The sequence below is a fragment of the Oncorhynchus tshawytscha genome, linkage group LG09 (assembly GCF_018296145.1).
Source record: "Oncorhynchus tshawytscha isolate Ot180627B linkage group LG09, Otsh_v2.0, whole genome shotgun sequence".
Lineage (NCBI taxonomy): Eukaryota > Metazoa > Chordata > Actinopteri > Salmoniformes > Salmonidae > Oncorhynchus > Oncorhynchus tshawytscha.
Window position 1 is genome coordinate 35,399,999 of NC_056437.1, and position 13,779 is coordinate 35,413,777.

The 13,779-nt window shown below is 41.8% G+C and overlaps 2 protein-coding genes across 2 annotated transcripts; one reads left to right on the plus strand and one right to left on the minus strand.

Annotated features, from left to right (window-relative positions):
* Positions 1 to 174: 174 nt before the first annotated feature.
* On the minus strand, positions 175 to 2,075 carry LOC112257862 (centromere protein V). The gene is made up of 5 exons (XM_024431764.2): positions 1,676 to 2,075; positions 1,472 to 1,576; positions 856 to 925; positions 616 to 730; positions 175 to 455 (listed from the first exon to the last, which is right to left on the minus strand). The coding sequence occupies exons 2-5, from the start codon at positions 1,561 to 1,563 to the stop codon at positions 331 to 333; spliced, it is 402 nt and encodes a 133-aa protein (XP_024287532.1). The 5' UTR covers positions 1,564 to 1,576; positions 1,676 to 2,075; the 3' UTR covers positions 175 to 330.
* Positions 2,076 to 8,963: 6,888 nt separating this feature from the next.
* Positions 8,964 to 12,679, plus strand: ubb (ubiquitin B). The gene is given in 6 exon segments (XM_042326830.1): positions 8,964 to 9,115; positions 10,146 to 11,396; positions 11,399 to 11,623; positions 11,626 to 12,078; positions 12,081 to 12,191; positions 12,194 to 12,679. Coding segments are annotated over 5 exon segments (2,274 nt in total). The 5' UTR covers positions 8,964 to 9,115; positions 10,146 to 10,153; the 3' UTR covers positions 12,436 to 12,679.
* The last annotated feature ends 1,100 nt before the right edge of the window (positions 12,680 to 13,779 follow it).

A 13,779-nucleotide genomic window follows, 5' to 3' on the forward strand; every position in this document is an offset into this window, starting at 1 on the left:
GATACTCTTCTCTTCATTCTTGTCACCAGAGGGCCATGCTCTGTCACCGTAGACCCATTCAACTACTGTGGTTTCACTGCCTCTATCAAAGAGTACCAATATAAAAAAGATTTAGCATAATGAACACTTTAAATGAATTGTGAACTTGCAGAAAGAAATACACAGACACTTAGAGATTGGTTGTGACCAAACAGAGTAGGTTTGGTCTTTTTATTTAAGATTTTTTGGGGAAAGTTGATTTGTATTACTGAGCCAAACAGTTGGCTCAGTAATACAATATGGGACTGTTTGTTTCTATCTCAGCTGTGTGTGTCTGCAAGAGGCTTGGTTCTATGTCTTGGACATGCCTTTGATAGTCTGGTGGTTCTGCATGCTCTCCTCCCACTTCTTTCCACAGAACTTCTCTACTGTCACACTGCGCACAGTACCTGTGTCCAGACAGTGAGGAGCTACGCCTGGAGAAAAACAAACACACACATACACAAACCAGTCTGTAAACTTTCTTGCATGGGACACATTCCAACAGCCCATCCTCCTTGTTTAACCACAAATATTACATGGCACGTCAGCATAAAGAAAAAGCCAACATGCATGATTGATACTGGTCGTCCTTACCATATCCATCAGGATTGGAACGTGGGGTGTAGAAACTCTGGACTCCACAGATCCTACAGAATGTGTGCTTGGCAGCGTGTGTATTGAATGTATATGTGGTCAGATGGTCCCAACCCTGTAAAACAAGACAATCAACTAAGTTAAATATTCATTAATTGCAGGATTCACTAGCAATTAACCTGAACCATATATAAATACATTTTGAGTGAATCTGTTAGAAACCTCTATACATTGTCCTACCTGTAAAAGGGTAAACTGATTTTTTGGTACAATGAAATGACGGTTCTGCTTCTTGGTGCAAATACTACAACTAGATAATGAAACATGAGTGAGTCATTTTGTCATACTCAATTTTTCCCCCCCATTCATTACAAAGTGTGGTGATATTATGTCCAGTTAATAACAATATAACAAACTAAATATCAGTTCCCCATCTTTGTGATTTGAAACGTTTTTTCTCATTATCAGTCAGACCTGTCCCACTGGGCACAAACGTCAGTTCAACTTCTAGTTATTATTTACATTTGGTTGAGTTGTCAACTACCGTGAATGCAACGTGAAATCAAACAAAAATGTCACCCTTTCATTGGATTTGGGTTTAGCACGTGAACAAGGCAACTCAGTTTTCCACATTGATTCAACATTGAATTCTGTCGTTGCAATGACCTGGAAACAACGTTGATTTAAACCGTTTTTGCCCAGTGGGGTATCTATTCCATATATAATAAAAGGAATGCCTATATGTCCAGTGTTTATTAAACCATTCTGTAGTGGATCAATGTGAAAATATTAGATTATGTTTGTGTTAGGTATGTAAAGTTTTAGGCTACTGGAATGTGATAAAGAACCGGCATACTCGCAATCGAAAACAAGAAGGTCTGGGGAATTCCAGACTTCGAATCTGACAGCCCCACAATGGCATGCGCCTGTGTGCTTCACGTGATCCATTCCCAGTCCCACCCTGTGTAAAGACAACACAACCTAATTTAGACTGTTCATGAGGCATTACTTCATGCTTCTTTTCAAAACTGGCAAAGGCTTTTTTTCGAGGTATACGCACCGTTTTCCCGTGCAACGTTTCAATGGAATCGAAAGCAAATTCCAGTGTATTGCATTCCGTGAAATATTCCACCAACCAATATAGTGACGCGTCGCTTAACAAGGTTATGTCGCGTTCAAAACAACTGGGAACTCAGGGAAATACGAGATCAAATCATGGCGTCAGTGATCTTCAGGTCGGAAAGTCAGAGCTCTAGAAATAGGCCCGAGTTGGAATTCTGAGTTGGATGACCGGTCAAATCGTTTTTCCCAGTAGGAGCTCGTTTTTACCGAATTCACAGTTGTTTTGAACGCACTGAAGTCGGAGGTCAAAGATTTCCGAGTTACCAGTTCCGAGCTTCCAGTTTTGAACGCGGCATTATTGCGAAACGACTTCCCTTGTTTACGTGGAATCACGTCGAGTCTGCCAGTGTTGCCACCTTCTGTAACTTTGTCTCTCCCACATTACATGCGGAATCATGCTGTCCCAAAACACTGATACTGTATCCAAGCTCATTTGTAGCTTGGTAACTAACAGTTGACAGACAAACATTCTAACAAACAAGTTTAATTTAATTATAATTTATGCTATTCACCACAAGATTTGATTGGATTATCTCATGAATAAAGAACAATAAATGTCTAATTAATAGGGATGATTACATAATTGAGTAGAGGGTTATAAGAACGCTATCCAAAAAGGGCTGTGGTTACTATACACAATAAACGTATATCCACGTCTGTCTGTTGTGAGATCCCTAGTCAATCGCTTCTCATATTTTATAAAACTATCATTTACATGAAGCAGTTCTTTACATACAGTACTCAACATAGACTTATGGAACATGTTTTGCATGAAAAATTGTCCTCCCTCCCATAATTACAAACAGCCAGACTGGGTTGCAAAGTACAGCAGGCTTGCACAAACACATTCCAGATAAGCTCAACTAGTCTTGAGGAAAGAGTGACGTGGCGATCACGCGTTGGGATTGAGTCACATGAAGAACCAACAGTCCATAGTGCATGCTGTGTATCCTTATGAGAATACTGTGACTGACCTAAATGACAAACCAGACAAACCAAACCACTCCTTACCCTCAATATACAGTTGGCCAGTTATTGATTCCCTGGAAGGCAGAAGAATATCAAACTTGACCCTCAGCTGCTCAAAACACTGACTGTTCACATTAAATGACAATGCTTGAATTTGATAATGTCACAAATATTATAAGTTAACATGTGCTGTATATTCTAGCTAAAGTGTCTAGAAGGTGCTCTGTATGACCATGTCACAGATACCTTCATACTGCCAAATCAGTGTGCCTAAAAATAGCTGATGATAACTGCTTGGTCATTATGACACCAGTCTGTGCACCTTCTTGAAATAAAACAGAAGGACTATAGCATTTAACCTTTATTTAACTTGGCAAGTAAGTTAAGAACAAATTCTATTTACAATGACTGCCTACCAAAAGGCAAAAGGCTTCCTGCGGGGACGGGGGCTGGGATTAAATATAAAAATATAGGACAAAACACACATCACGACAAGAGAGACACCACAACACTACATAAAGAGAGACCTAAGACAACAACATAGCATGGCAGCAACACATGACAACACAGCATGGTAGCAACACAAGATGACAACAACATGGTAGCAACACAACATGGTAGCAGCACAAAACATGATACAAACATTATTGGGTACAGACAACAATACAAAGGCAAGAAGGTAGAGACAACAATACATCAGGTGAAGCAGCCACAACTGACAGTAAGAGTGTCCGTGATTGAGTCTTTGAATTAGGAGATAAAACTGTAAAGTTTTAGTGTTTTTTGCAGCTCGTTCCAGTCACTATTTGCAGCGAACTGAAAAGAGGAGCGACCCAGGGATGTGTGAGCTTTGGGGACCTTTAACAGAATGTTACTGGCAGAATGGATGTTCTATGTGGAGGATGAGGGCTGCAGTAGATATCTCAGATAGGGGGGAGTGAGGCCTAAGAGGATTTTATAAATGAGCATCAACCAGTGGGTCTTGCGACGGAGATTACCAATTTACAATTTACAATTTATAGAGTGCAGGGATGTGTCCTATAAGGAGCATTGGTGGCAAATCTGATGGCCGAATAATAAAGAACATCTAGCCGCTACAGGAACAATGTGTTAAATAATGTATTAAAAGAAAAGTCTGTGATGGTTATGGAAAATAATTCACAAACTCCATCAAGAGTGTAATATCAATCCAAACCAGATTGCTATTGGGCCAGGATGGTAAAGATTACAACTGGGTTGATATGTATCTCACCCTGAATTAGGAGTCAAAGGAGTTGCTCAATGATGAAACAATGTCATTAATTTTGATGAGTGACACCGTGTATTGTTTTTTTTTTACATTTATTTGGCAGCACTTACTTGTGTTCTCTTACCAAGAAACCTGTATTTACCATGAGGGTTGTTCAGACAGTTTGTACAACGCTATGACTAGCCTATCCATTACAATCCTGAAGTTGGTTACTCTGAAAATACTTATTCCCTTCAAAGCTGTATGTTTCTTTTTTAATCATTCTGCTTTGTCTCTAGATATCTCATTCATTTCTCTAGGCAGAGCAGGAAAGGTAGAGAGCCTTACTGGCAGTTAGTCCATGAGCCAGGGCCCAGGGAGGTTGGTTGGGCTCACTTGGGCTGACAATGTCTCATAGTGATTTTCTTGAAGGTCTACAGTATGTCCCTAAGAGTTGGAAAATGTGTTATACCAGTGCAGCAATGTGTTATCAGTCTTTCTTCCATCCTTCCATCCCATTCATTTTTCCCATAGGGATTTTACCTCATGATAAACAATGTCAATATACAACAAGTTATTGCTCACATATACCCTTTAATCAAAAAAGGAAACCATGATACATTTTAATCTTTGTTTGCAAGTGGTTCTGAAGGGTCATGAAATTACCTTTCAAATTATATATAATATCACCAATTTTGAAAGTATCAGCAACAACTATTGTTAAAAAATATCCCATATTGTGCCATTGACATTAGAATGTTGGAAGCTTAGCCATAGAATCCCATGTAGTGGGGAAGCTATGTTTTTGGATTGTAACTTTAGTGATAGAGGCATCACATTTCACACACGTAGCTAGAACTGTAGTGCATCTGTGTGTAGCTGGTGAGGTCAGGCGCAGGACAGCAGATATGAGTAATGAAAGCAATTTTACTCAATAATAAAACAATACCTGTCGTGTAAATACAAGGCCACAAATACGGACCACAATACAATAAACAATTATTCACAAACAAACATGGGGGAACAGAGGGTTAAATAATGAACAAGTAATTGGGGAATTGAAACCAGTTGTGTAAGACAAAGACAAAACAAATGGAAAATTAAAAGTGGATCGGCGATGGCTAGAAGGCCGGTGACATCGACCGCCGAACGCCGCCCAAACAAGGAGAGGGACCGACTTCGGCGGAAGTCGTGACAAGAACAGGGTTTGCCTCTTGGTGGCCATCACAAGATTCATGTATTAATCCCACAGAAGGCTTTTTCCAATATGGCCGCTAAACAACTCAATGGTTGGATCGATTTCGCATAACCATACCTGTATGAAATATAATTGAATAATTTCTGAATATGTTTCATCTTTAATTTCAATACTTAATCTTCAAACATGTCAAATTGATTTATAGATGTAAATAGTCAGGGATGTGGGCTGATTAACATGATAAACAATGTTATCCTTTAACTCCTTTCATTATAAGGGCTATAAACCTGTCCCGTACATTCCATTACAATGTAGTAAAATTAATTGTTCAACCTGTTGAGGCCAATTATATAACTTTTAGTATTCTAGTATCAGACCAATCTGCTATGGGCCAATAGTAAGAATACATCTTAATTAAGACTAGCTATGTGTAATAGTTTGCTGCTCTCATCATCAAGATATTTGTTTAAAACCTATTGGCATCCTTATGGAGTTTCTAGTCCTCTGTTTTATGAAAACTTTTAACAGGATCAAATCAAATCAAATTGTATTAGTCACATGCGCCGAATACAACAGGTGTAGACCTTACAGTGAAATGCTTACTTATGACCTCCTAACCAACAATTCAGTTTTTTTTAAATACAGATAAGAATAAGAGATAAAAGTAAAAAGTAATTAAAGAGCAGCAGTAAAAATAACAAAAGCAAGACTATCTACAGGGGGGTACCGATACAGAGTCAATGTGCGGGGACACCGGTTAGTTGAGGTAGTATGTACATGTAGGTAGAGTTATTAAAGTGACGATGCATTGTCATGGTGTAGAGAGAGGGTGTGGGGGCGGGGGGCACTGCAAATAGTCTGGGTAGCCATTTGACTAGATGTTCAGGAGTCTTATGGCTTGGGGGTGGACGCTGTTTAGAAGTCTCTTGGACCGAGACTTGGCACTCCGGTACTGCTTGCCGTGCGGTAGCAGAGAGAACAGTCTATGACTGGGGTGGCTGGAGTTTTTGACAATTTTTAGTGCCTTCCTCTGACATCGCCTGGTATAGAGGTCCTGGATGGCAGGAAGCTTGGCCCCAGTGATGTACTGGGCCGTTTGCAGTTGCCATGCCAGGCAGTGATGCAACCAGTCAGGATGCTCTAGATAGTGCAGCTGTAGAACCTTTTGAGGATCTGAGGACCCATGCCAAATCTTTTCAGTCTCCTGAGGTGTATAGATTTTGTCGTGCCCTCTTCACAACTGTCTTGGTGTGCTTGGACCATGTTAGTTTGTTGGTGATGTGGACACCAAGGAACTTGAAGCTATTGTATTGTAATTATTGCTATTGTAATTAATATTGCAATTATTGATCATGACATTTTCAGAAATCAGTGATTCAGACAACTTTTGGGGCACATTACCACAATTCTGTGAATCATTTAACATCTTTATACCTGTCACACATTCATACTACAATTATATTTCATACAGGTATGGTCATGCAAAATGTATCCAATGAGACCCCATTGAGTTGTTAAAAGGCTTTTGTGGGGTTAATACGTGAATCTTGTGATGGCCCTGTATCTACAAATCTTTTTCAAACCTTGTTCTATCTGTCTGTGTGAAATATGGTGCCTCTATCACCAAAGTTACTATCCAAAAACATAGCTGCACCACTATATGGAATTCTATGGCTAAGCTTCCAATATTCTCATGTCAATGGCACAATATGGGCTATTTTGAAACAATAGTTGTAGCTGGTGTTTTCTTAGTTGGCTTTATTATATATCATTTGAAAGGTAATTTCACAACCTTTCAGAACCACTTGTCAAACAAATATTAAAATGTATCAGTTTCCTTTTTTAAGCGATTTATACAGGTCATTCTGACATGTAGGGTACATGTCAGAATGACCTGTATAAATCGGGTCTGTTGACCTGAACATTCCAAAAAAGGTGTCTGATGGATAGCTGTGAATTTAAGCTTTTCAATGATATATGATTAAAGGTTATATGTGAGCAATAACTTTGTATACTGACATTGTTTGCCATAGGGTCAAATCCCTATAGGAAAAATGAATGGGATGGAGGGATGAAACCAAAGCACACACATCCCTGGGTCACTCCTCTTTTCAATTCGCTGCAGCTAGCGAATGGAATGAGCTGCAAAAACCACTCAAACGGGACAGTTTTATCTCCATCTCTTCATTCATGGACACTCTTACTGACAGTTGTGGCTGCTTCGCGTTATGTATTGTTGTCTCTACCTTCTTGCCTTTGTGCTGTTGTCTGTACCCGATAAGGTTTGTACCATGTTTTGTGCTGCTACCATCAAATCAAATCAAATTTATTTATATAGCCCTTCTTACATCAGCTAATATCTCAAAGTGCTGTACAGAAACCCAGGCTAAAACCCCAAACAGCAAGCATTGCAGGTGTAGAAGCACGGTGGCTAGGAAAAACTCCCTAGAAAGGCCAAAACCTAGGAAGAAACCAACCCAGACAGGAAGATCACGTCAGTGACTCAACCCACTCAAGTGACGCACCCCTCCTAGGGACGGCATGGAAGAGCACCAGTAAGCCAGTGACTTACCATGTTGTGCTGCTGCCATGTTGTGTTGCTACCATGTTGTTGTCATGTTGTGTTGCTACCATGCTGTGTTGTCATGAGTTGCTGCCATGTTGTTGTCTTAGGTCTCTCTTTATGTAGTGTTGTGGTGTCTCTCTTGTCGTGATGTGTGTTTTGTCCTATATATGTTTTTTTTGTCCCAGTCCCCATCCCCGCAGGAGGCTTTTTGCCTTTTGGTAGGTCGTCATTGTAAATAAGAATTTGTTCTTAACTGACTCGCCAAGTTAAATAAAGGTTAAATAAAAAAATTATGAAAGAAAGAGTGATAACATAGAGAAAGCTACCATTGCAGCACTGCTATCACACATTTTCCAACTCAAGGGACATAGACCTTCAAGAAAATCACTGTGAAACATTTTAGGCCCAAGTGAGCCCGACTGCCCAAATTTGGGGGTCTGGCTCATGGATGAAGTAGTGTCAGCTTTTTCAGCCTGGCCTACATTACATGTGCAGACAAAGCAGCTGGAAGCATATGTTGGGAAACACGTTCCCATCTGCTGGAGGCTGGACTTCATGCTGCATGTTTCTGCTCTATATTAAGAAGTATGTTGGATGAAAAGGTCTGCTACTGGTTGCTTTTTTAGGATTGGGAAATGCCATGACATTTGCTCTTTATGTATTATGTTTACAGAAACAAATGCGAACAACTGACAAATAGTGGTATTTGACAAGTTGTGCCATATAGCTTTAACGAAGGGATTGTCTTGGTATTGATACAGTGTGAGTAGGCCTATATCAATAGGAGGATATGAGACAGACAGTACATATTGTCTAAAAAGTTTCCATTGTTTCATCAATAATCCCCCAACACTGAACAGGGCAAATAATAATTTGAGCCTCAAACTGTTTTTACAGTTGATCAGAAATGACATAAAACGTTTTGTTTTTCATATCAGTGTTGTTTGGAAAGTTCATGGTACGGCCAGACAAGTTTAAAAACATTCACATTCCAACCTAGCGATACATTAGCATCCACCAATCGTTATTCAGACAAACAAGCGTCCAATCACAGATTCGGAGGATGGGTTCTTCACGTGGATCGTTCCAGCAATTTCTAGAGAAATCTCAGCACACAGCAGATAAATGTGACTCCGCCGCGAGTAATGTTTTTAAATCACCTTGTCCTAATCGAGAATTTGTATATGTGTTATAATATGAATATTTATTGTAATCGAAATTGATTAATGCAATGTAAATCGTAAATGTACAGGTTACAGAACGGACTATGTTTTCAATAGCGGATGGATATTGTCACATGACGCTTTCTACGTCACAACGTTTTCTTTGTATAAATACAATACATGAAATATATTGAACATAGAAGCGAGAAGAAATTATTAAAGACAATTTCGTGAAGTTTTCTTTGAGGTCAATCGTAAGTACACTGATTTGATATGTCTAAGTTTAGCGTTTAAAAAAAAATACAGATAGTATTTTGTTAGCTAACTAATGGGCTGGATTTACTTGCTTTTTTTAATGAGTAAGGCACAAAAAAAATATTGAGGGAAGAGTGAAACACGGTGGTTCAACACCATTCCGGTAACGTTAGAACAACCGTTTTTTGCTCTAACCTCACAAAATATAAAAAAATTGTGCCTTAACCATTTAAAAAAATAAATAAAATTAAGCCTCAATTGTACAAGTGAAAGTTTTCGGGTAATATTTCTACCTCGAAGTTTGTTAGCCGTAGTGACGTTTGTTAGTTTTCTCCCCCATTTTTATGCTGCTTCGCTAGACCGGTGAACAAAGGGCACACTAGTTAGGAGGGGGGGGGGGTGGAGATGGCGTCTGTACGGAATCCAAACGGTTAGCGTTACGCCACAGATACAACAAAGAGGCCGATATTTCACCGGATGTATAAATGTGACGCATCCAAGCCCAGTGGGAGAAGATGTATTTTGGCCTACATTTTATACGTTCTCATCGACGAAACATGTTATATTAAAGTTCTGTTCCAGAAGCTAAAATCTGTTATGAACAGAGTTGAATACGTTTTTTTTCCTATAGCCTTTACCGTGTAAAAGTCTTAAATCATGTTTAGGAGTGCAAAGGCGAATTGAGTTACTACACTGATATATGCAAATGCATGCTAGAACACCCAATACGATCTAGCTAGCTCATGCTTGGCTCTGCCCACTTGAATAATTTGTCCCACTTGGAAACTACAGGCTGTGGTATCTTGGTTTAGTTGTAGTAACATCTTTGGTTACAGTCCCAACAAATTTGGGCTTGCATAATGGCAAATACATGAAATTAAAAGTTATTGGCACCAGAATAACAAGTTTGAGGTGTTACTTCACTTTGTGTTAACAATGGACATTAGTATTGAGTGGTACACTAATTCAATAGGGACATATAATTTGCATTATTGTTATGATTAACTGATTTTTCACTCTATATTTCAGGTGCAAAGATGCAGATCTTCGTGAAGACCCTGACAGGCAAGACCATCACCCTCGAGGTTGAGCCAAGCGACACCATTGAGAACGTGAAGGCCAAGATCCAGGACAAGGAGGGCATCCCCCCAGACCAGCAGAGGCTGATCTTTGCCGGCAAGCAGCTAGAAGATGGCCGCACCCTCTCAGACTACAACATCCAGAAAGAATCCACCCTCCATCTTGTGCTGCGTCTCAGGGGAGGCATGCAGATCTTCGTCAAAACCCTGACAGGCAAGACCATCACCCTCGAGGTTGAGCCAAGCGACACCATTGAGAACGTGAAGGCCAAGATCCAGGACAAGGAGGGCATCCCCCCAGACCAGCAGAGGCTGATCTTTGCCGGCAAGCAGCTAGAAGATGGCCGCACCCTCTCAGACTACAACATCCAGAAAGAATCCACCCTCCATCTTGTGCTGCGTCTCAGGGGAGGCATGCAGATCTTCGTCAAAACCCTGACAGGCAAGACCATCACCCTCGAGGTTGAGCCAAGCGACACCATTGAGAACGTGAAGGCCAAGATCCAGGACAAGGAGGGCATCCCCCCAGACCAGCAGAGGCTGATCTTTGCCGGCAAGCAGCTAGAAGATGGCCGCACCCTCTCAGACTACAACATCCAGAAAGAATCCACCCTCCATCTTGTGCTGCGTCTCAGGGGAGGCATGCAGATCTTCGTCAAAACCCTGACAGGCAAGACCATCACCCTCGAGGTTGAGCCAAGCGACACCATTGAGAACGTGAAGGCCAAGATCCAGGACAAGGAGGGCATCCCCCCAGACCAGCAGAGGCTGATCTTTGCCGGCAAGCAGCTAGAAGATGGCCGCACCCTCTCAGACTACAACATCCAGAAAGAATCCACCCTCCATCTTGTGCTGCGTCTCAGGGGAGGCATGCAGATCTTCGTCAAAACCCTGACAGGCAAGACCATCACCCTCGAGGTTGAGCCAAGCGACACCATTGAGAACGTGAAGGCCAAGATCCAGGACAAGGAGGGCATCCCCCCAGACCAGCAGAGGCTGATCTTTGCCGGCAAGCAGCTAGAAGATGGCCGCACCCTCTCAGACTACAACATCCAGAAAGAATCCACCCTCCATCTTGTGCTGCGTCTCAGGGGAGGCATGCAGATCTTCGTCAAAACCCTGACAGGCAAGACCATCACCCGAGAGGTTGAGCCAAGCGACACCATTGAGAACGTGAAGGCCAAGATCCAGGACAAGGAGGGCATCCCCCAGACCAGCAGAGGCTGATCTTTGCCGGCAAGCAGCTAGAAGATGGCCGCACCCTCTCAGACTACAACATCCAGAAAGAATCCACCCTCCATCTTGTGCTGCGTCTCAGGGGAGGCATGCAGATCTTCGTCAAAACCCTGACAGGCAAGACCATCACCCTCGAGGTTGAGCCAAGCGACACCATTGAGAACGTGAAGGCCAAGATCCAGGACAAGGAGGGCATCCCCCAGACCAGCAGAGGCTGATCTTTGCCGGCAAGCAGCTAGAAGATGGCCGCACCCTCTCAGACTACAACATCCAGAAAGAATCCACCCTCCATCTTGTGCTGCGTCTCAGGGGAGGCATGCAGATCTTCGTCAAAACCCTGACAGGCAAGACCATCACCCTCGAGGTTGAGCCAAGCGACACCATTGAGAACGTGAAGGCCAAGATCCAGGACAAGGAGGGCATCCCCCCAGACCAGCAGAGGCTGATCTTTGCCGGCAAGCAGCTAGAAGATGGCCGCACCCTCTCAGACTACAACATCCAGAAAGAATCCACCCTCCATCTTGTGCTGCGTCTCAGGGGAGGCATGCAGATCTTCGTCAAAACCCTGACAGGCAAGACCATCACCCTCGAGGTTGAGCCAAGCGACACCATTGAGAACGTGAAGGCCAAGATCCAGGACAAGGAGGGCATCCCCCAGACCAGCAGAGGCTGATCTTTGCCGGCAAGCAGCTAGAAGATGGCCGCACCCTCTCAGACTACAACATCCAGAAAGAATCCACCCTCCATCTTGTGCTGCGTCTCAGGGAGGCATGCAGATCTTCGTCAAAACCCTGACAGGCAAGACCATCACCCTCGAGGTTGAGCCAAGCGACACCATTGAGAACGTGAAGGCCAAGATCCAGGACAAGGAGGGCATCCCCCCAGACCAGCAGAGGCTGATCTTTGCCGGCAAGCAGCTAGAAGATGGCCGCACCCTCTCAGACTACAACATCCAGAAAGAATCCACCCTCCATCTTGTGCTGCGTCTCAGGGGAGGACCTTAAGTTTCCCCTGCTCTTTTCAAAAGTGACCAAATATATATATATATATTTTTTTAATTCTTGAAGCCATAAAGGTATTGTCTTCAGTTTCCTTTCATAGCTTTGAGATGTTATTATACAAACAATAATGCAATGTATCTTAAATTGATTACATGAGGTGTGTTTGACAATGTGTAAGAAACGTGGTATATTGTCACATTTGTAATGAAACAATGCTATTTGATTAAACCTGTCTATATATGCTAAATCCTTTGAGGTATTACTTCGCACTGGTTTAAAGCAAAAGCTGGAGATTCAAGTGCTTTGCTGGGTTTCATTGTAATTAAATTACCCTTAATTTAGGGTACCATGGTTACTGACAATTGATAGCTTACTCAGCCCACCAAAGGGCAATATGTGGCTAATTACAATAAGATTCTGTGACGAGACAGCTGGTCTACATGACTGTGAATAACTGCCGTATTCCTAGCCTCCCATTTCCCAAATTGTCCTCTACAACAAGCTAGGGGAATTGCCTACAATGGCAAGACAGATTACTTTGGGCAGTATGCTATCAGTTAGTAATTTACTATTTAGCACTTTCAAATGAGAATAGGGCAGAAAATTATTGCTTACATGTTTTTTTATATACAAAAAATGATTGTAGGTCCAGTAGTTAGCTGCATGGCAAAATAGCTGCTGAATACTACGATTTGAATTTAGTTACACTACCACCAAGCTACTGCAAAATTTAGTTCTGTACCTGAATTCCTATTAATGAGCCTTTGCTGCCCCCTGTTGACAAAAGCTAAAAACCAACTGGCAGCTGTACGGGAAAAGTTTTCAGCCCACTGATGGTTGTAAAGTTAATTTAATAGAAAATTACTCAACTGAAAGTCACCCAGTAAAACACTAGAGTAAAAGTATCAATTTGAATGTACTCAAGTAGCCTAACAATGGTGGAAAAGGACTCAGTTGCCATACTTGAGTAAAAGTAAATGCTATACATATAATTGCCAGGCAGCACAATTACATTTTATTTGCTGACAGCCAGGGGTACACAGCCTGCTTGCCGTCTCTGTTCAACTATTACTGTGCATTTCACTCCTTGCAACTTATGTCACTTTACCAGCAATCACATTCTAACATTAGGTATTCTGACATACATTTCATTGTAAACCTAAACATTGGGCGTGGGCTAGGAACGTAGAGTGTGGGGAGTTTGAGTTTATTTTTATTTTTACAGGGACAGTGCACATTAATCAACGTTTCAGTAAAAGTGCCGGTTTTAGCCAGCCGGCTAATTTTCAAACGGAGTCCCTGAACAAAAGATTCCCGTTTATTGCATTTTACCACCAGCCTATGTGA